This window comes from Typha angustifolia, chromosome 5, assembly GCF_048772165.1.
Source record: "Typha angustifolia cultivar Huaian chromosome 5, ASM4877216v1, whole genome shotgun sequence".
Lineage (NCBI taxonomy): Eukaryota > Viridiplantae > Streptophyta > Magnoliopsida > Poales > Typhaceae > Typha > Typha angustifolia.
Window position 1 is genome coordinate 5,802,980 of NC_133243.1, and position 22,675 is coordinate 5,825,654.

Here is a 22,675-nt window from a genome sequence, read left to right on the forward strand (position 1 = left end):
TTGCAGAATTCTTCGAATTGGTGAATGACATTCGAACGCCTAACACATTTGAACGCCTTTTGAACATTGTGACCTTCCAAATCTCAGTTATTCGAATATCCAAATGTCATTCTAAAGCTTCCATCTCATTTAAACGGATGGGCGTCGTTCGAACGCCGGCATACAAAACTAGAACAACATCAAATTGCAATAAACGTCGTTCGAACTCAGTTAACCATTCGATTCGAACAGTTTTCTTAATTTCGAGCCAATTTTCAACATAAGCTCTACCATAGGGATCAACTCTCTATTCCTCTTGATTGCATTATATTAAATTTAAATTTTACTTGAATTAAATGAAAAGGAATCAGCCTACCGGCATTCTTTCTAATCAGAAGAACAACAACAACAAAAAAAAAAAAGCGCCTCAAATTATTCCAAATCTTGAAGACAAAGAACTCAACTTTATCCAATTGGTTTTTGAGGAATCTCTCTCTTTCTCACCCTGTTAGATTTGTTCCAAACGACAGTCTCTTTCCAGAGGTCCAGTTATTCATCTCCACTAGTGAGATGGAATGCAACATCTCAACCTTCAACGGTACCATAAACCATGCACATTACCCTCGTTCTTCCTATTTATTCCTCTAACAAGTAGTCTTTTATGTAGCTTCTTATCATGATTGAGACTAAACGATGTCCGTTATTGACATTGATTGGGTGCACGGGTCCTACTGAAAGCTCCACTTTTCATATCAAATGCTCTATTTTGTTGGATTCCACCCTTTCCTCTGAAGAAGTCAATGAGTATGAAATGTATCTTTGGTTTCTTTCTAAGCTAGAAGATAAGAACACAAAAGGACTGTTCACGTACGTTAGTTGCCATCCTAGCCAAACTGTGATCAATTACTGTTTCTTTCTTTTTCCCCTTGGAAGAAGAGACTTTAGCCTTTGTAGCAAGGGAACTTTTCAAAACTTATACCAATTAGATGACACTTTGTTTTGCCTTAAAAAGACATATGTAGGATTATGAAATCTATAATATTTTTAATTTTAGTTATTTAAAAAGTATATCTTGAACTATTAATGTGATACATTAGGTGGGAGTTTAGAAGTCTCATTCCTAGATTCAAATCTCCTTATATCAAGTGCGCTAGAGAATATATATATCAGTGCTATCTAGCTATCATAAATCTATTTGAGAGCTCCTACAACTAATTATATACGGATTATGTGTCTCTAATACGTACATACATATATACCATACATATATGTCACACTTCATTCAGGCCAATTACAAAGACAACCAACCTAATCTTTAGCAATTAAGTTTTGTGGTATATATAGTTATATTCTCCTACTAACCCACTTCATAAAATTGTACGTGTTATTCCGGCATCCCATGTGCCAGAGCAACATGAAAGCCCACCAACTCGTAGGGCCGTGTATGGAAAATAACCTTCGATTCCTTTCTCTTTTTTGGTGTCACACTAATGGAGAATTGGCGATCATACTTAGGTTTTATACATTGATTTGATATATCACTACTGCACTTTTCTTTATCCCAAAGTTATTTATCTAGTTTGAGTTGCTTGTTTCATCCAATTGAAGATTATTACTTCTTCTTTTTTTATTGGGAGAGAACATAAAATATTTCTATTTGTTATAGATACTATATGCTCGTTACTTAATAATTTAAACTTTTAAGTCAACTGGTTACTCAACACAAGTTCAAAGCCGCATTTAATTCTTACTATTAGCTATTTTTGTATGGTGTGGTGTATATATCCTAGTTATTACATCTGTTGTGCTCACTGTTTAAGAATTAGCTACAACACTGCCAATGTTATTTTCTAATACAAATCCAAGCTACACCTATACTTAGTCATATAATAGTATATATACATATATAATCACAAGTAGTAGCCCGTTCAACTTTGGGGTTTGGGTCACATTTTGGCCATCAATTTACTATGGAATAGTGGATTTTTTTCTCTAGTCAGTACTGAGTGTTAAAGAATTATCCTAAAATAAAAGAGGTCAAGATGAGAATAATGGTCTTATCTTATCAGATTCCTATTGTCATGGAGACAGAACACCTACAAGAGCCAAAACAAAAGGACTGTCTTAAGCTTGGGAGTCAAAACTAGTGGCACAACATCTAGTCTCTTCAGGCTAATAGATAAGAGCAAACTTATTTGCTTGCAATCCTGAATCCTTCAGTTAGCTGATATGAGTACATTCATCCGTATTATTCTTGCAGTACTAGTCCGTGACATCCCAACTAGTCTTATAAGATCCATTACTGTTCATACGTCAATTACTCTTAGAGGAAAGATGCCTCTCTTAGATTAGATGGGTTCCTATTGTTGTATATGGGAAGAGTACAAGAAATAAAGTTGAGATGGGGCATAGAGAAGTTTGCAAGTCATTGTAGGAGACACAAATCGCAACCATTTCAAAGACTGATTTAGTAGTTATCCTTCCTATGCTGCACTCTTTGGTAGTCTTTCAGACTCGCCAAGAAAGTGATATCTTCGTGATTGCACTTCAAGGCTACCAGATTTGTAGTTATCCAGTGGCAACTGCCCCAAATGTGTGGACCAAGAGGCACCAATATTGGCGAAATATATGCAAATTGGGGTTGAAAAAAGCATTGGAGAAAACTACATTAAAAAACAATCGATAATGTCGGTGTAAGTGAAGAGAGAGAGAGAGAGAGAGAGAGAGAGAGAGAGGAAATTAGAAGATCTATGCTATACCAAATTATTGCAATATATGCTAGTTTTTTATATGCAAGTTGAATAATTAAATTAACTCTTTTTCTATGGAGAAAGAACTACTATTGTAGACAAAGAAATAGCTTGTTATATATATGTAATGAATAAGGGCTCTGGTATAGGCATATAGGCAAAAGATGTGTCGTGATACTGTTTTTTCTAAAGAGAAGGCAAGAGAAGATGCCAGGATTTTTCCAATTTTTAATGAGCAAGTTATGGATTTATCTATCTATTTTAAAGAGAGTTATAATAGCCATGATCTAGATAATAGAGAAGAAGAGGAAAGAGCTATTTCAGACGTATATAATCTTACCCTTTCTAGCTGTTATACTATTCCATTTCATTCTGTTGATTGTATACCTACTTTTCCATTTCATTCTGTTGATTGTATACCTACTTTTCCATTTTATACTTTTCCTTTTGTACTACATGATCAGAACATATGCATGCCTGTTCTTGTCTACATAACAAATGCAACACTACTTTTCCTGAAATTTGTTTGCAATTCGAAAAAGAATTCTCTTAATTTGATTAGTTCATTGAAGAAAAATTGTACAATCTCATACCTATTGATAAATTAATGTTGTTCTAATGAATTTGTTCCTATCAAGAACATTATGGGACATTATAAAGATGGCATTGTAAATGAGAAGCATGTAAATAATAGGCTTCAGAAAGTTCTAATTTATCTATCAAATGTTTGCTTTGAATGTTGACTAGTTAAATACTATCATGAAAACGAAAGAAGCATATATTACACAAAGGAACATGACATTCCACCTAATTAATACTCACTTTGATTGCCATCTTTATGTCATCATCTTAGCCAGAAAGAATCTTTGATCTCGATTTGTAACTCAATTCTTCTACGTCACCCCTTAACGATGAAAATACTTTACCGATAATGACTAAATTGACTAAATAATGACACAAAAAGTTCCTCGTACGGGAAATTTATACGGTAACAACGTTAAAACTTTGATCGCTACTCCTTTGATAGGTAAGTTTACGTGTATAATATTCTTTCCTGATTTTGATACTAAAGAAAGCGTGATCAATTTCATCGCGTAACTATCTACATGGCGCATGCATTCTCTTTTAATAATTTTCCATAAAAAAAATAATTTTCTGACAGAAAATTAAATTCTGACCTAAACATTTGATGAGGATTCTGAAAAAAAAAATTAGATGAAGAAACAACAGATATGGATGATGAGTGCAAGAAAGAATAATGTTAAAGGACATTAATTCTATATATTTAATACGAGTAGATGAATGAAATACACTTAGCTATATTTATCCTTTTCTGCATGATGCAATGTGACAAAGAGATGGTAATGTTATGCAACTTTAAACTGTGTGATGTAAATGCTCATTAATCTAATGATCATACCATACCATGCAAATCTATTAGCCTAGTTACTTCCAATGACTAGGTAAATTGCATTAAGGAACAAACAAGTAGGCACTACTTTGATTCCTGTTCGATTATTATGCTTATTGCTTAGTATTCCACTCGTTTTTCGTGGACCCTTGAGTTTGACTCCTCCACTAAACAAAGACTTCGACTACTCTCATCCATGCGACTACCATTCTACCACCTTTCTCTATATATACTCTCTTTATAAAACTCCTATTAGCCTCATAGATCACCAAAGTCCTCTCTCTCTTTCTCTCTCTCTCTCTCTCGCTCTCTCTTTCCTCTTATTTCTCTCTTATATATTTTTCTTTATTATTGTAAGTACGAATAAAATGGCCTTGAGATGGATAAGTACCCTTTTATTCGTATTATTCTTGAGTACTACTAGTATAGTAGTAGCATCTTCTGAACAACTAAATAGTACTATCAGCATTTCTGACGTCTGCAAGACGACGCTCTACCCGGAGGCGTGCGAGTCGGCCGTCGCCACCGCCGTCGAACCTAAATCACGTAAACAACTATTCGATGTCTCCGTGCAGTTCGCGATGGGCCGTGTTAGGTCAGCACGTGACGTGGCGTACAACTTCTCGGTGTACAGCCAGAAGTCGAAGCCCAGCCGCCCGTCCGGCGTCGACGACTGCCTCGAGCTCCTGGAGTCCAGCCTGGAGCAGCTCGACGACGTCGCCAGGCTGGCGGAGGACGGGGCGAGCCCCCATGACGTCAGCACGTGGCTCAGCGCCGCCCTCACGAACCAGGCCACGTGCGCGGAGAGCCTCGCCGGCGTGAGGGACTCGCACGCGCGGCGCGCCCTGGAGTCGCAGGTCAACGGGCTGACGCAGTTCATAAGCAACGCGCTCGCGCTCCACGAGAGCGGCGCCGGGGGGGGAGGGAGAGGGAAGCTGGGGAGGAAGCTTCTGGGAGGTTCTAGAAAGTTCCCCAGCTGGGTGTCGGCGGCCGACAGGAGGCTTCTGGAAGCTTCCCCTGATGAGATCAAAGCGGACGCTGTGGTGGCCACGGACGGTAGCGGGACCCACGAGACGATCGGGGAGGCGATCGCTGACGCGTCGCTGGCGGCGAGCGGTGGCAGGAGCGTAATTTACGTGAAGGCAGGGACGTACAACGAGAACATCAAGGTGACGACGAAGCAGAGGAACGTCATGCTGATGGGTGACGGCAAGGGTAAATCGGTCATTGTGGCCCACCGCAACGCCCAAGACGGATGGAGCACTTATGAGTCCGCTACCGTTGGTACGAAATTTTTACACTCTTCACGAATAAAATAAAACTTGGGGGTTCCTTTTGCATATTACTACTACACTATTCGGTTGAATTTATTATTATTTTTTTCACGACGACTTCAAAATATTTACATACTTAAAATACTAAAACCTTCTACATCTTTTTTTTTTTTTATTATAGTACTTGAAATTTTTTAAATTTTCTTTCAAGTATATACTCTACATAAAAACGCTAAAAATATAGTAAAAAGAAAACAAACCTAAATATTTTAGCATATCTAGTCTAGATAAACCATGAAGTTGAGAAAGTATGCTAATTGTGTATATTCCAAATTTGCAACCATGTGTTAAATTATCCTTACAAGCTAGTCCAAAATTTTGGATTCGGTTGCACAAAACAATAAAGCCAAAAATATAATTATCGTTACATAAGACAATACTAATTAGGTGATTACAATTAGTTTTGGTTAGTTCTGCAAAATAAAATTTTTAAAAAAAGGGGCGATCGTACAAAATAGAAAATCAGTTTGGCTTTTGATGCTAATCAAACAAATATGGCTTTGCAACTGGCCAAGTGGACACATAATAAAATAATCCAGCTATATACGTAGGGATTGCGAAGAATCTAGTTACTATTTTATTATAGGTGAAAAGCAAATACTATTAACTTACAATAATAGCCAATATAAATATATTGATGTCTAAGACTAAGATAATAAAGAGAATATTTTTCATAATAAGATTAAGGGAAAAACTCAATATGTTAGTCTCTGATTAGGTCTAAATTTATTTTTTATCTTCATAGTTTTATTTATATCACTTTATCTGGTTTTTTTAACGAGTATAATATTTTAGTTAGAATAGTGGGTAAAATAATATAAATAAAATTATAGACAGGGTAAAATAAATTTAGATGGGTGAAATTTAATTTTCTCAGAGACTAAAGTCTACTTGGTGAAATGAACGATTTCCTTGTTTTATTTATTTATCGTAAATAAGTGAATATTGTTACATTACCGTAGTATATTGTTGCAGCTGCTATGGGACCAGGATTCATAGCCAAAGGCCTGACGATAATCAACAACGCCGGCCCTGCGAAGCACCAGGCCGTCGCCCTCCGTGTCGGCGGGGACAAATCCGTCGTGTACCAGTGCTCAATCCAGGGCTACCAAGACACCCTCTACACCCACTCCAACCGCCAATTCTACGCGGAAGACGACATCTACGGCACCGTTGACTTCATCTTCGGCAACTCCGCGGTCGTCCTCCAGAACTGCTACATCCAACCGCGGAAGCCCGGTTCGGGGCAGAAGAATTCCGTGACGGCCCAAGGCCGGTCCGACCCGAACCAGAACACCGGCATATCGATCCACAAGTGTCGAATCATCGGCTCGTCGGACTTGGGCGGCACGCCGACGTACCTCGGCCGGCCGTGGATGAAGTATTCGAGAACTGTCGTGATGGCTAGTTACTTAGACAGTTCAATAAACGCAGCTGGATGGGAGGAGTGGTCGGGTAGTTTTGCACTGTCGACTTTGTATTACGGAGAGTATGGAAACACCGGCCCGGGGGCCTCGACGTCGGGACGGGTCCGGTGGGCCGGAGTCCACCCATCGCTATCTTCCTCAGAAGCATCGAAGTTTACGGTGGGAAATTTCATCTTTGGGGATGAATGGTTACCAGACACAGGAGTTAGTTACAATTCTGGGCTCTAATTAATATACGGCAATAAATGCTGTTGCTTGTTAGATAAAGTTATGTTGAAGGCCTTCATTAAATGAAGGTCTTGGTGTTATTTATTTTGCCCCTGTTGTGTCTCCAACTGTAAATTAGAATTGCACCCCACCCCTTGGCAATAAATGCTCAGTTTTTATTAATGACTGCACAAAATTTTCTTTCATACAAAGCTCCTCTTTTGCACGATTTACTTGTGAAAATTAGCACTATTCCCATAAGACAAACAAGGTTTGCAGAGAGTAAAATTTATCCACCCATAGGGTATATCACTACTGTGGCTGGAAGCAATATGGAGAAGGTTTTCCTTCTCTTCCTTTCTTCATCATCACTTTTAGCATTTTACAACCAGAGCTTAAATAGGAAAAAAGAGAGCTTTCTTTTTCGGATAAGGTAAATTGGATTGAGTAGGATAGTTTGGGCTGGATAAGATATTTTATGTTAAGTAAGAATATCATGATAAACTTCTTAATAAAGTTAACACAAGTGTTTGGTTAAGCTTAGTTAACTAAACCAGTAGCAAGATGTTTTCTACAAATATTTGATAAAAAGTTTGGGTCAATTTACAAATATTGCAAATGTAATGTGTAAACTACAAATAAATGAAAAAAAGAAGGCGGCAGGAGTGTTAAATACAAATTCCCTTAATATCTAAACTATTGTACCTTCAGTCTCTTCTACAGCAGGGTTTTACAGAGCAGCAGCAGTTTCCTTCCATGGAAAAATGAACTAAATCTTTACTGAGATGCTTAGTAGCAATTATATCCCCACATCTAGAACTCGATGACCATGCCGCCCATAATGCCTCTATAACTGCTTGTGAGAACCCGTTTCTACTGAGATCTAGTAACTTCAATTTCTTTGCTGAAGCTATCGCCTCAGCAAGCTCTTGAATCAGTTGACACCCAGAATACAGGTTCCTGTCACAAGAGCTAGCACAGCTGCCATCAGGACCAGACAATGTATGCTGCTGCTCACCATCAATCATTTCATCTTCGCTATCGGCAACTTCCATCTCACTAGCTTTGCCAGCTCCACTTGACATCTGCTTTGCAGGCGTTGAGCTGACAATGGTGATTGGATTGTACTGCAAGGTTCTTTCGGGTGCAACTTTTGCATTCTCAGCCATATGGAGCTCTTCCAACGAGTCGTTATCTGAAAGAAAAAGATGAGAAGATCAAGAGAACTGTTATAATGAAAAAAATTTGGAGAAAAGGGAGGTTCAGAGATTCCCTGACCTGCTAGTGACTGAATTACTTGAACAAGCCCAGCCAGACCAAGATGACACTTGTCAAGGATGAGACATTTGAGACTGCATCGGGAGTCTATTAGTATTGATCTCAGAGCATCACAACCCTGCTTGTCACCAAATAAAAGATGATCAGATACAGAGTTACGCAGCAAATCTGTATCCTACAGTTCATAGCAAGCAAGCAGATGGGAAATTGACATTCAATAGAAGTGTCTCTAAATGGTCAACAGGCTATCAAACTACTCAGTAAGAAGTTCATGATCATCCCGTTGATGGTGCAGGATACAGATAACATTTTTTTGGCACATAATGTTAACCCACAATGATGATCTCAATGTGAGAAGTTTTCACTAATCAATATCAGTGTAACAATTACCATTCCTTCCTTTTAGCTGACAAAAGACTACTTGGTTCACTAAGAAATTTTTCCCATATGTATACTTAATGTGCTTTGTCCTGTTTGTAACAATCATAATTCAATGATTCTAAGCATGAATAATATGCCAATATGTTGCGGCAATGATTCTACCAGCCAGATGACGCATATGGATCCACTGCAGATAAACTAGATACCTCCTGTTTGTAACAATCAATTATTATATAGTTCAATGATTCTAAGCATGAATAATCATGCCAATATGCTGCACCAATGATTCTACCAGCCAGATGACGCATATGGATCCACTGCAGAACAGCCAAATCAGGCAGATAAATTAGATACCTCAGTAGGTTGGGAAAGCTTATTATAGTCCACTCAAAATGTATATCTTGTAAATATATATACATACTTTGCGCATATATGAATATATATTATTGTCGAAATAATCGAGCCGACTCGATAAGGCTCGATCAATGATCTTAAAACTAGGGTCGACGGACCCACCAGCGATGTGTCATGGCTGCCATGGTACTAGCTCAAGCCTGAGTTTGATTTCGTCTTGCGACCATCGCTCCGCTGCTGCGAGGAATTGCCAGATGGCGACTACTGATGACCAGTAGCCACCGGGGCTACAACGGCTTATGGTGGCACCCCTAGACTGAAATTCAAATTCAGCCCTAAAATTAGGGTTATGACAAATGAATAAACGAGATGAAGTATACAAATTTCAAGGTAGGCCAAATTTTTACGAACCGGTTCGACCACTTTGCGTAAACTAATTGAGAACCCATGAGCGCGACTTAGGACCTAAGTACAAGCTTGAGGACGACTAATTGAACAATTCGGTGGACGCACGTCAACTGACTGAGCCAGAATTGGATGTAGACCCGTGGACCCACGAACACGACATGAGCTAGAAGATCTTGCTCGCATACTAGTTACCTTGGAAACAATGTATTGAAAGCGTGGTGGATTGTTATGATCCGACCACGTGGGTTAAGTCAGCCAAGTCTATTCAAGTTAGTTAGATTTGTTTATTATTTTTAAAATTCCAATAAAGTGGATAATTTGCATATAAATCCGATCCACTAGGACTTTATTCCTGTAAATATGAATTGTCATAACTTATGAGTTGATTATGATCGTTAAATGAATCTTGAGTTTAACTAATATATTTTTATTGACTTTATCTTTTATAATAGTCATTAGATCATCTTTATCTTTGTAGGAATAGATCATAACCCTAAACCCAAATCCTAACCACCATTCTCCACCACGAGCCACCCTACTATACGACTGCCAACCACCATCCTTGACCATCTACTACCCTGTGACAACAGCCGCAACGTTGTATATTTACCGATTTGTCCCGTTCTGATCTTCTACTGTATTATTTTTAATTTTTCATCCCGACCTTAGATTTACGTGAAATCAAAGCCATTAGACATGTAACTCATGTGGCTATCACCAAAAAAATTCTCAATTTTTCTTACATTCAGATAGATCCAAATTTGGTTTGTAACACAGCGTCAGGCTTGATCAAGCTTGACTAGATTACACCCCTAGGTTTTAACAAGTTTCATTGATTCAGAGACATGTCATTGACTTTAAAATTCAGAAATAGCTCCCTATTTAAGTATTATTAATGTCAGATGAGATGTATCTCAACATTTAGAGATGAAAAGAAAAAGAAAACCAAACCTCTTGACTGATGGAATTTCCTCCAAGGTTCAATTCAAGAATGGCAACGAATGTGCTAATATTTGCACATACTTTTGGGAAATCATGAGATGTGATTCCACTGTTTGATAAATCTAACTTCAACAACTCTTGAGATCCAGTAGATAATGCCTCGGTCAACTTTACAGCTCCATCCTGTGTTAAGTGCAATATATGGTACATAGATAGATTGGTGAATTTCGCCATAAAGTAAATGTACTAACTAAAGAATAAGCCAGCAGAAACGCAATTGACTCACTACTCCAATACAAGTTCCCCCAAGCAATAATCCTGACAGATTTGAGGATAGAGCAAGTTGGCAGAGACTATCAACCATGATCTTGTTCAGTCTAATACCTGTTAGACTTAGTTCTTGAAATCTAACAAAGGCAAACAGTAATTTATATGGTTTCATTCGTCAAATACTCAGGTAGAACCAGGCTGTTAACCATTATGATAATAATGTCAGAGTGCTATTACCTTTTCAAGGATGCCAGTCTGGAGAAAAGGTTAACCATTGTATTTCCTGATATAGGATTATTCTTTCCTGCAAAATACAGGTTCTCAATACTTCTAACTAAAACCAAATTCAACACAAGTCAGTTGGAAATATGGCATTGAAGGTCAGAAAGTACCTATTGAGAGATGTGAAAGGGTAGATTCCTCCTGCAAAGCATCCACAATCTTCTGAATAGTTCTTGATGTGATGGAACACTGCTCTATATTCAAGCTATAAAGCGCTATGAAAAGAAAGGATGAAATTGCAAGTTCATTAGGAGAAACATAGAGATCATTGTAACTAACTTAGTAAAGAAGGAAAGCAATCTTGTTTAACGTAAAAAGGAAATGGAAAAAAAAAGGTAGCCAGCTTATTGGAGACCTTTCATCATTAACCCTCCTTATGACAATTATAAGATTCCTTATCATGAGCTTTAGTGACTGATTAAATTCCCAAAGAGATAATTGGAGCATTTACATATGCAACTAAACCAACAATCAAAATAATCAGTCTGTTTAAATTATCCAACTTTATCAGATAATTTAGGGTAAATAATTTACCAAGACTTTATAATTTATATCTTTCAAATTTCATAAATTTCCATATGAATTGGTTCAAGTCTTCACTCTTGACTGCCCATCTTTTTGCAGCATGTAAGAAGACATTCCACTATTTTAATTGAAGGAAATCCACCTTATTCTGGTGTGAACTGACATTAGAGCTTCAATACATCCTCTGGAAGAACAATTTTAAGAGAATAAACAACCACACTATAAAGTATCATGCACCTTTGCAATTTTGCAAGATTGTGTAAAGGTATGAACTGCATGCATCTGTAAGCCGATTTTGAGAGAGGTTAAGTACTTCCAATCGGGCAGATATGACAGCACATTCGCATATCTGTGAATTAGTACACAAAGCGACAGTTAGCACAGTATTACAAATTAAATGTAGAACTACTTACATAGAAAAGATAGGATTCGTGGAATTTCAACATGATCAGCCAGGTTAATCTTAGAAGGGAACAAAATGGTGAAAGAACTATTAATGCAGACTGGGAAGAGCAAGATCTATGCGGCCTTAATGTCATTAAAGAAGCTAGTTTCATCACTACAACTAACTCATTAGCTCGCAATGGATGTGTTAACCATCACATGTTACAATGAATTGTGCTCCCTCCCTCCATTCCTCAGCCTAACAAAGAGAAAAACCAATGATGTGACATCTAGTTCAAAAATGATCTAATATGGTGAATACGCTTTTGAAAATTTCTTGGGCATGAGTACAACTGGATGTCACAGGAGTTGTTTGCAAAAATATATGACAGGACTCACAAAAATGAATCCACACCGTTGGTTATCCAAATGTCTAGATATTTTAATAGGTTAGGAGACCTCTACTGATGCTATAGATCAAAAGTGGAAGGAAAGCAAAAAATATATAATGAATGTTGAAAAATTAATTAAATGGCTCTCTAAGATCATGAACTTATGATACTAAAACCCTATTCTTTGGCAATCTTGTTGATGAACCATTATGATTAATAGTTGCACTAGAAGTAGTATAAGACAAAAAAAACCATGACACAATTCCACCACTTCGACAATGTGACTAGCATTAGAGGACTGCCTCTCTTCTCCGTGACTATGAAGAGATACAAGTCATGCACTGAAAAAATTCATGAGACATCTAGAAGATGATGGAATATGATGAGTTGAATTTGCAATCGAAGGGAAAAAATGGTTACAAAGAGTTAAAACCTGGAATAAAGCACTTGGACCAAATCTATTGCAGTGTAAGTCCAACGTCAAGCCACCATATTTTTGGCTTGATGATGTAAAAATCTCTTGAAGCTTCTCGACTGTTTCATTTCCTAAATAATTCCAAAAGCAAGAATTAGTACATGTTAAGATACTACAATCACCAACTAGCAGAAGCATATGCATGTGAATTGTTGTTAATTAGTACACAAAGTGAATAAGAATAACAACCAAGAAAAATTGAAAATGCATCCATCACAGCGTGATGTCATGCTTGACAATAGTCATAAACTGTAACAACTATACCTAGCATATTATGAGAAATATCTAAAACTGCTATTGCTTTATGTTCATGCAGAGCATTTAGAAAAGGTCTGACAGATAGGTCCTGCAATGCACAATCAGATACAATGACTTCATCCTCTGAGACCTACACACAAGCACAAAAAAGAGAAAGCCATCATAAACTCAGTTAGAAATTGTCCATGTCATTAAATGATCATCCAAACGTCACTACAAATTAATTTCTTGTGATACAAGCCAAAAAAGGTTGGGTACCTCTAGATTGTATAACTTCCTCAGCAGTTTTATATTGGGTGCCTCTGATAACTTTGCACAATGATCAACGTACAATTTCATCAGTCGTTTTGGGACCCAACCTTTCCAAAATAAACCCAATTGCAAATAACAGGGTAATGAGAAATAATTCCACATTTCCAAGAAAAGTTTGAACAAAATCAACAGCATTATATTCCTACTCTAGGCAACAAAAGCAGCAATAACTAGTTTGGTCAGTTATAATCCTAACATGAGTCATGGTTATCATACTGTGCAACACATGCTATATCTTCATGAACTATTTACAATTTGGTGTAATTCTACAAGAACTAAAAGAAAGGCTTACGCATTCTGCCATATAACATGATTCGCATACAACAAATAGCATATGCTAGACAGATCTAAGTACGTTTACTAATTGCACATGTTCAAAAATTCTGTCAGTTGATGCTACATTACAATTTTTGTTAGGTGAGCTCTTATCAACAAAGTAATCACTAATCATTAAGAAATGTGAGAAATTGCTACAGCATACATTTATTTATATTCAAAAGCATTAGATTAGCAGGAGTTAATAAACACTGCACTTTTCATTGAAGACCCATAAATCTGATGGCATAAGCAACTGCATAGTCTAAAATAATGTCTGAATGGTGAGAAGTATAAACATAAAAAGCTTACTATGCTTACCATCAACAAGCACTTCAATCCATTTTTTCTCACAAACAAGGTGTTTAATGGCTTCAATTGATTCCAGGGAATCTATAGCTTTGCCCCCACACTTCAGATCACCGACAACAGGCAGCAAACCTAATAGAGGCACCATAAATTAGCATAACAAAATATCAATCTGTAGTTGTTCCCTAATATAAATACAGCTCTACCTTAAACTACCATGACTTGTAAGGATATGAGCTTTATAACTTTTATATCATGAACCAGATAAAGAAAAAGCTAAAATAATAATTTAGTATTTGGTTGCAATCAGATAAATTTGGCTCTCAAGGCACAGCACTTAGATAGGTATTTAGTGAAACTAGTATTTTTCTACATCTTTTCTCTGCTTTTTTTTTTTATCTCTTTACAGTTTGAAACCAACAAAGAAAAAGCCTGGCTAACTCATATATTAGCGAGAAGGGATGACTTATGGTTTACTTTCTTGGTTATGTAGGAGAGAACCAAATCAAAGAAACCTGAATGACGCAAGGCTTTGCTAAGCCCTACTTCTTAAGCCCCCATCATGTTCTGAGCACAAAGTTGTTCTTGTATTAGGAAAGGTGAGTTTGTGAAACTCACACAAGGTCACTAATATAGTTGGTTGATGAAAGATCCTATTAATTGCTGATCTTTACTTTTCCTAAATTGTAACAAGAAATCTAGAATGTTGTTGCATCTATTTTAGTATCTTCACCGTATTGATGAAGATAAATTAGCTGAGTAATAATCTGCCTTGTGCGATAGTAGAGTTCTCTTTGGGTGGGGAAAGGTGGGTTTTGTGGAAGTCATCCACTGTGAATGTAGATCTGATTATCGTTTCTCAAATTGGTGGTGACTCAAAACTTTGGTCAATCTGTCTAGTATCATCTTAACACATCATTTATCATCTTTTTTGTGACGCTGGTCATTTCAGCTTCACTGCTTATGGTGCATTTGTTAGGCTGCAAATCAAAGGAAGTTCATGCATCAGCTACTAATGGTGAAGGATCACCTATCAGAACCAATGACATGCTTACACACCTAGGTTTATCTTTCACCTGCTCCACCTGAAAATGCTGTGCCCATGAGGAAATGCATGGCAACAGCAGTGACTCAAGGGATTAGAAATTAGAAAAATGCAAGAGTACCTGTCAACCAAAAGCCCATATTAAGTGGCTTAAAGAAAGCAAATCTTCCATATTCTCCAATCTGGTGTGCATCTAATAGAGATCTGGGCTAGGTTTAAAAAAATAATATTTGACACAATGTAAAGACAAATAACGCCTGAAATTCCAATAGACCTCCAAGTTGTATAAGGCTTGATGAACTTCTTCACTTTGACATATTCCCGTTCATAAAGGTTAGGGCTTGAAGCCTATGAGAATAACATGCTATTTAATATAATATATGGAACTTGAATTGTACCTTTCGACCTCCTCTCTTCGGCTAATTGAAGGTAGTATAGGCATGCCAATTCAACTTTCAGATATTCAATGCTAAAATTGCCCTCATGCATGCAAGAACTTGTATTCAAATAGATCAATTTGCCTCCAATTTTAAAGGGCAAGAACTGCTGCACATTAAGAAATATTAAGGAAGTTAATAACAAAGAATTGAACACATTGTTAACCAACACTCACTCTATAAGGTCTACTGTCATTTAGGATTAAGGATCCACAAAGGCATTATTTCTGTATAGTTAGTTTACCCATTGGCAGTGATAAATTTGTCTATTGCATGAACCATGAGGAAATTAAGGGCAAAATATTATAGTTTGGACTTTGGAACGCTTTGATATGATTTCTTTTCTGTTACATATTGATGAATTTTCTACTCACTTGTGGTTTGATGATTCTAAGAATTATAGAACCACCATGGTTAATTTGTGATACCTATTCCTCGTTACGTTATTTGATTTCGGAAGGTGATGAATTCCAACATAACTTATAAAAGAAAATAAAGCAAGAATAAACTCCCGAAAAGCACAATGCAGTTAAAAGGATTGGCAACAATTCTAGACAATACTGTAGTGCAACATGTCCATTACTTGACATTTGATGGTTCATAATAAATATTAAATACAGAAAGGGGTAACAAAGTCACCTGATGATAATCTTCAGATAGATTTAAGTCACCATTTTTGCTTTGTAGCAGACTGCCAGGGACATGACCTACAGCAAACTCAGACCCATTTAATGCAGGTTTGGATGCAGAGGCTCTTCCTCCAGTTGAATCACCAAACTCTATATCATTGTCAGCAGCACATATGGGGCTTTTTGATTTGAAAGAACAAATACTTTCTTCAACAGGGGTAGGTGTACAAACACTATGTACATCTTTGGATTCTGCAAAAAGTGTAGCATCCTGATAAAAGAAAAGTTCACTAGTCACCATTATTGGCTTTCTGGTTAAAACTTGATTAGCCATCCAAGCCAAACCGAGCATGGCAACTGTTGCTAATATGATATCCTAATTTACTCAATAAGATACAAAAAGATTGCAAATGGAAGAAAAAAAATGTTTGTCATGCAGTTGAAACAGAAGAATGAGATATCTTAGTTTAAAGAATTTGATCGCTGTTAAATTACCTGTTCTTTTTTTGTATTAATTGGCACATCTCTCCTATTTTCTGTGATCACAAGAAAATGATGTAATACCAGCTAGAAGATGAAAGGAAGTACAGATATATGAAGACTTGACAATCATCTAAAAGATCAAACTGCTCAACCAACCTTTGTCAGAGGTAGTCCCATTGTCAATTGGACTTCTAAGAAGCCTCCTTGATTGACCCATGTCGTTAGAATCATCAGCTTCATCATCAGAGATGACTACGCGGGCACGCTTACGACCAAATGATTCTTGATGATCACACGAATTAATTGAAACCTTGGGAGAGCATTCAGGCAGCTGACATGGCATGCCATCATTTGCACCATATGCATGCACCTGTGATTTCTTGATCTTGGGTGATTTCTTATTCTGGTGAACAAGTAAAGCTAAAGGAACATCCTCATCGAAATCCTCAAGAATCGCGCTAGTAGCAAGCTTATCAATCTCTGGTGATGTGAATGCATGAGGCATATCATCAGATATGTTACCACCTTCTGTTTCAGTTTCTGAGCAATAGTCGCTTTCCGTACTTCTTAATACACCTTCATTTAATAATTGTTTAAGATTGTGAATTTCTTCCTGAAGTTTCCTGCAGCAGAAAGAACCTGTATATGATATTTGCCTAAACAACGTAACCCATTCATTAGATTAATGTACCCTTTATCAACCTGGCTTCTTCAACATTATCAAATCTAATCATGTGGCTGTAATGCATGTTGTCCAGTGCTGAAAGTTGAACAGATGGTAGATTGCCTTGAACTGCAATTCTGAAAGGATGAAAGAAAAATCAAAGACATCATAAGAACTAAAGACTCTAGATCAATAAAGCACGGATACAGATATGACATATGGGAATATGGCATATCTTTAAAAAATATGATACCGGTACAGCATAGATACGGCAATAAATAAATTAATAAAAAAATATTTGCTATCTATTGTCAAACAATACAATATATGGTAAAATGTATATCATTCCATCCACAATAAGCAATTCAGTGTCAAAGTTTGTAAAAAAACCCACTAACCAAGTATCCATCATTAGATAAGATATAAACTAAATAAGTTCATACATTACGCACCAATTGACCAAAATGCTTAGATTAAGGACAAAAAATAAGTGAAAAACATATCCATGCCATATCCTAATGTATCAATCATGTATCCGGACGTATCCACGCCATACCCAACAAATTAAAATAATTTTGTTTATTCGGATTTTCCTCCTTCAGGCATATCCAGCACATACTGATGACATATCAGAGTCATATCTATATTTAATTTATATCAAATATGCATACAACACCTCAGATAAAGTATCCGTGTTTCGTATAAGGAAAAATAAGATTGCTCACAATTTGCACTAAATGGCAATAGTTATATACTCCACAATATAAACTAGACACCAACTTTAACTTTCTTTGTGCAAACCAAGAATCTCCGGTTATTACCTATAGCCCTCCTCGAATGCCTGCAGTGCACCAGCCCAATCACCAGAAGAGTCCAGAACCTCACCAATGTTTATCTTGGCTAATGCTTGCCCCTGAAATCACAAGTATCCAATATATTAGACTTCAACTAGCAACAGTCAGCTTCTCAAGATGCTAGTGTCTGATAGGATGCCCTCCACAATACTATAAACATAATAGGTACCTAGCCACCAAAGCAACATAACAACTATGCAGGTTGTCAACTGGCAGTAAAAAACTGCACTCCTTAGTGGAGTTTGCAATAGAAATATCAATGCACTGAAGAATGTAAGGTCACAGATAATGACAGCTAAATTGTCAAATGCCTAAATATGAAGCCTGTCTTTGTTATCACCAGCAGAAGAAGAATAAAAGATCATTTGATGAGAATTAAGAAAATTGGATAAACTAACCTCCAGGTTTTGAATTGACCTGTATATATTCCAACTTTTCATGTACCATTTGCGGGCTCTACTGAAGTTTCTGAGCTTTTGATATGACTCTCCAATAGCCAGAAAAGAATCACTCAGCTTTTCCTTGTCACAAAGTTCACCCGCCACTCTTTTCTTTAATTTAGCAAATTCTCTATGCTAAAGTATGAAATGGTATTAGAAAATATGTCTAGTCAGTAGCAAAAGGGGGAACAGAAAAGAGAAAACAATTTGATTTATTAGATTATTACATATGCATTAGTATCATGTAGAACTTTCTGAGATTGTGAGCTAGATATTAACTTTCGTGCCAAGATATTAACTATATTTTAGTAGGCCAGAAGGGCAAGTCGGATGAACTAATTTAACAGCTTCTGCATCTAGCTCGCAAAGTGTCTTGTAATTGACAACAGTAAATTAAATTACTAAAATCATGTTGAAGCTTGCAGTATATATGAATCATAAAAGTGAACAGAAATGTTCTAATATGCAAGGTGCTCTGCATGACAAAAATCAGCAAAAGAGAGGTTAAACAATTTACATCATTGGTGCAGTTGTGTATTGGAAATATGTCAAAATGATTTTAGTATGTTGGAAAGTAAGAAGATATTCATGTTCTAGTAGCAGCTAGAATAGAGTAATCAGGACTCAGGAAACTGATATCTTGTGAATTGTCCTTTGTTGAGATAGAAATAATAGTTCTACCTAAATTTGCCAATAAGTTAGCAAGAAGAATAGAAGTTTTTAAAAAATAAAAATAGTACAAGGATTCATTATTATGTAAATGATACACTTACTTTTGGCCATGCAAATATCACACCGGACTTCTCAATCAGGCCATCGAGGCACGTATTCTGCTCCAGTAGACATTTTCTCTCATTTGATGTGCCCCGTGCATCCGATGTAGCCCTCATCAGCCTTTTGTACTTTTGCTCATATTTCTTCAAATCATCCAGCACTTTTGCTGCTTCCTTAACTGTCCTAATGTTCTGATTAATCTGATCAACTAATGCATCCTCATCTTCCATACATTTTGCAATATCGAGTGCCTTCTGATAACAAAGGGTTGCATCATCATACTTCTGGACCCGATAATGCAACTCCCCGAGATTTATGAACCCCTTTGCTTCACCTTGAGGATGGCTGATTCTTCTACATATCAAAATGTCCTTCTCAATGTGCTCCCTAGCTTTAGTCCACTCACGCAGCTCAATATAGAGGCTTCCAAGATTATGATTAAGCCTGCTGCGCCCATCATCATTTTCACTAATCTCTTCATCATCACATATCTTTAGAGCTTGAAGAAGAATTTTCTCAGCTTCTTCCAAATTATCAAGGTCCATTTCGAGCATCCCCATATTGTTGTGTGCGTCAATAAATTCCTTCAGAAACAATGAGGATTTTGCGGATGGACTTGGTGGACTATCCTTCAAAGTCCTTGCAAGTTTCATTGCTGATTTGAAATACTTTTTAGCATTCCGTATAGCATAGTGGTCATTTTCAGATCTTAGAAACATCTCATGATAAGTTCTACCAAGTTGAGTGGTGGCTCTTTGCTGCTCAATAAGATCGTTAGATTCCTTGGCAAGTCCTAGATGTTTCTTCTGCACTTTTAGCAGAAAACAAGAGAAGGATGATTCAGTTAACAAGAAACAGATGATTGGCAAACTTTCATCCTTGGCATGCAGAGAATTTTAAATATCCATGGACAGAAGAAGGAAGAAGGACAAAAGAACCATAACTTGGTTATGGAATAATCATAGTCCTCAACAGCAGAGATAGTGGAAAATAATGGTTCTCTTACTACTGATAGATATCTATTAATCTTCAACAATAGAACGAGATTTGGAAATAAGCTTTTCTCCAGTAGCAAATATACTAAGAAAAGAAGCAAAAATTAGAGAGAGGAGCAATTCTAATTTTTATTTTAACAATCTATGGACAAGACAAGGAAAGATAAAATTTTGACAGATACCAATCATAGCATGTAACCCAGCTAATCCAATTTCCCACTCAACCGATCAACACATTAAATTTAATAATAATTGCATGAAATCGAAACCCAAACAAAAATTTAAACAATCCGGCAGTTCTACTAGTACAAATAGAAAGATATTTAGAACGAAATGCCTGATCGGACCTGGTAGATGAGGGCTTCCTTGAATCGTTCAAGTCGGAGGTAAACCTCGCCTAGCGATTGGCAAGTGGGCAAGAGTTGCTTCTGGGGGAGATGCTTCACGGAGACCTCGTAATCTATCCGAAGCCATCGGAGAGCCTCCACGTACTCCCCCCTCTGCTTAAGGATGTCGCCGATCATGTTAGCCCACCTCGCCTCTTCTTGGTGGTTCCCCTCTCTCTGCGCCTCCTTGTACGCACGCTTCGCCGCCCTCAGCTCCTCCTCCTCCCCTCTCCCCATTGATGAGCGAATCCTCCTTCCCCAGGTTCCTAGTTGATTAGGGTTAGGATTTGAAGGAGCTAGGGTTTTGTCGAAATGGCGGGCGAGGGGAGAGACGAGAGACGAGGAGGGTGGGAAAATATTTTTCCCGCCAAAGCTCTTAATTCTAATTACGAATATGCCCCTGAAAGATTGGGCTTGGGCTTTAGCGACGAGAAAACTAGTGGGCCTAATAGTCTATTGAAGTTTGAAGGACTACTTTGTTCTATTTGGTTGAGGAGACCAATAAATGTTTTAAATGTCATTTATTTTTATTTTTTACTCCTTCAAGAGTCTGGATATCCAAAGGCTCCTACACTCCATCAAACTTCGGTAAACATAATAAACTATCTAATCTAAACTCCAAACAATTACGTTGCAATCGTTCTAGGTCGTCACACCATCGAGTTATTCATCTAAGCCAACGCACTGACGAGCCACCATAGAGTCAACCATGTAACATTTTTAGTCTCTGCAAGGAGGTATCTTCTAATTTGTTAAAGTCGGATGAAAATTATCATTATTTTAGTTTCCTTTGTGTTTATTTTATCTAAGATATATTATTTATTTATATGTTTCAACTTGTAATAAATGCCGGACATTTTGTAACCGTGTAAGCTAGTCATAAAGAATAATGTTATTTCCTTTGAAAAAAAAACACTTGTAAAAATTGCTAAAGCGTGGTAAAAAAGAAACAGGTTTTTCATCGAATGGGGGTTGAGTTCACCGAACCTTAGCTAAAGAAATTGTCAAAAGCTTTGTTTGACTAGGGCGTGCAGATTATGGTTCAAAGTAAAACGTTAGCTTGGAATCGCTGGATGCCATTAGTTAATAATGGAGGAGACTGCAGTTTCTTACATAGTTTGAAGGTCCTCCTCTCTCTCTCTCTCTCTCTCTCTCTCTCTTCATTTGATTATAACATACCTCGTTGGATTATAGTTCGAAGGCAATTTAGTTTGATAATAAATGTTTTAGCGAACATGTGTATTTCACATAGAAAATGTTACATAGATAAAAAGTTACTAAAAAGTAAAATTCGATAGAGTTACTGACTTTGGTAGAATGACTGACTCTCTTATTTTAAAAAATTAAAATAAAATAATTACTTATCTAATTTATTTTTTTACAATAAAATATTAAAATAAAAGAAATTCTAAAATAAGTGCTTCTTTATCGACGTGTCAATATAAACGAGCAGCTCGAACTCAACTCGGACTCGGCTCGGCCAAAGCTCTGGTGAGCCGTGCCTGAGTCCCTTAATGTTAGGCTCGATTTGTATTTCGAGTCGAGCTTGAGCCGGCTCAGCTCGATGGGCTCGATATAAGTTATCTTTCAAAATCCAAACCTTAAACAACATTCACAAAGCTTATCTTCAAACCAATCCCCTTCTGTTCTTCCAACTGCCAGCCCACCTTTCCCTCCTCCTCCTTCGGTAAGTCAGTGCCACCTCCTTCGTCGACAAACGTCCACCACCTCCTCCTCTTTCTCCTCAAGCCACCACCGTCTCCTTCTCCACCGGCAAGCCTCTTCCACCTCGTCACGGCTTGACACCGGCTCAATTCAACTAGGCTAGTGTGTGGCTTGATAACAAGCTTCATTCAAGCTCAAACTCAACTTGGGCTCAAGTTGAGCTAAGTCGAGCCTAATTCTCAAAATGGGCTTGAAATTACACCCCTACTTCCTTACCATATTTTTTAGCAACTAAAACACACCTAATTAG

The 22,675-nt window shown here is 37.2% G+C and overlaps 2 protein-coding genes across 5 annotated transcripts; one reads left to right on the forward strand and one right to left on the reverse strand.

The window, feature by feature from the left end:
* Positions 1-4,404: 4,404 nt before the first annotated feature.
* LOC140760624 (pectinesterase-like) lies at positions 4,405-7,291 on the forward strand. Its single transcript, XM_073097655.1, has 2 exons — positions 4,405-5,424; positions 6,450-7,291. The coding sequence occupies exons 1-2, from the start codon at positions 4,509-4,511 to the stop codon at positions 7,127-7,129; spliced, it is 1,596 nt and encodes a 531-aa protein (XP_072953756.1). The 5' UTR covers positions 4,405-4,508; the 3' UTR covers positions 7,130-7,291.
* Positions 7,292-7,656: 365 nt separating this feature from the next.
* LOC140759901 (protein TONSOKU) lies at positions 7,657-21,008 on the reverse strand. 4 transcript variants are annotated; one of them, XM_073096592.1, is made up of 20 exons: positions 20,662-21,008; positions 19,319-20,125; positions 18,504-18,680; positions 18,073-18,164; positions 17,290-17,388; positions 16,744-17,210; positions 16,600-16,640; positions 16,115-16,375; positions 15,437-15,581; positions 14,006-14,125; positions 13,316-13,416; positions 13,064-13,187; positions 12,758-12,870; positions 11,786-11,897; positions 11,134-11,238; positions 10,979-11,045; positions 10,758-10,878; positions 10,481-10,654; positions 8,387-8,504; positions 7,657-8,303 (listed from the first exon to the last, which is right to left on the reverse strand). In XM_073096592.1, the coding sequence occupies exons 1-20, from the start codon at positions 20,935-20,937 to the stop codon at positions 7,816-7,818; spliced, it is 4,008 nt and encodes a 1,335-aa protein (XP_072952693.1). In that variant the 5' UTR covers positions 20,938-21,008; the 3' UTR covers positions 7,657-7,815. The 4 variants fall into 4 exon arrangements, with proteins under 4 accessions (XP_072952693.1, XP_072952692.1, XP_072952695.1 ...); XM_073096591.1 differs by having other exon boundaries at positions 15,437-15,584; XM_073096594.1 differs by having other exon boundaries at positions 15,437-15,584; positions 19,319-20,130; positions 20,662-20,801.
* Positions 21,009-22,675: the final 1,667 nt, after the last annotated feature.

Bases quoted from the DNA above. Each gene is read 5' to 3' on its own strand.
- LOC140759901 (XM_073096591.1), bottom strand. From the start codon at position 20,937: ATGGGGAGAGGGGAGGAGGAGGAGCTGAGGGCGGCGAAGCGTGCGTAC. The intron at 18,165-18,503 runs GTTAGTTTATCC...TTGTGATTTCAG, and splicing joins GGTCAATTCAAAACCTGGAG to GGGCAAGCATTAGCCAAGAT. The intron at 13,188-13,315 runs GTACCCAACCTT...GCTTGTGTGTAG, and splicing joins GGAAGTTATACAATCTAGAG to GTCTCAGAGGATGAAGTCAT.
- LOC140760624 (XM_073097655.1), top strand. From the start codon at position 4,509: ATGGCCTTGAGATGGATAAGTACCCTTTTATTCGTATTATTCTTGAGT. The intron at 5,425-6,449 runs GTACGAAATTTT...ATATTGTTGCAG, and splicing joins TTATGAGTCCGCTACCGTTG to CTGCTATGGGACCAGGATTC.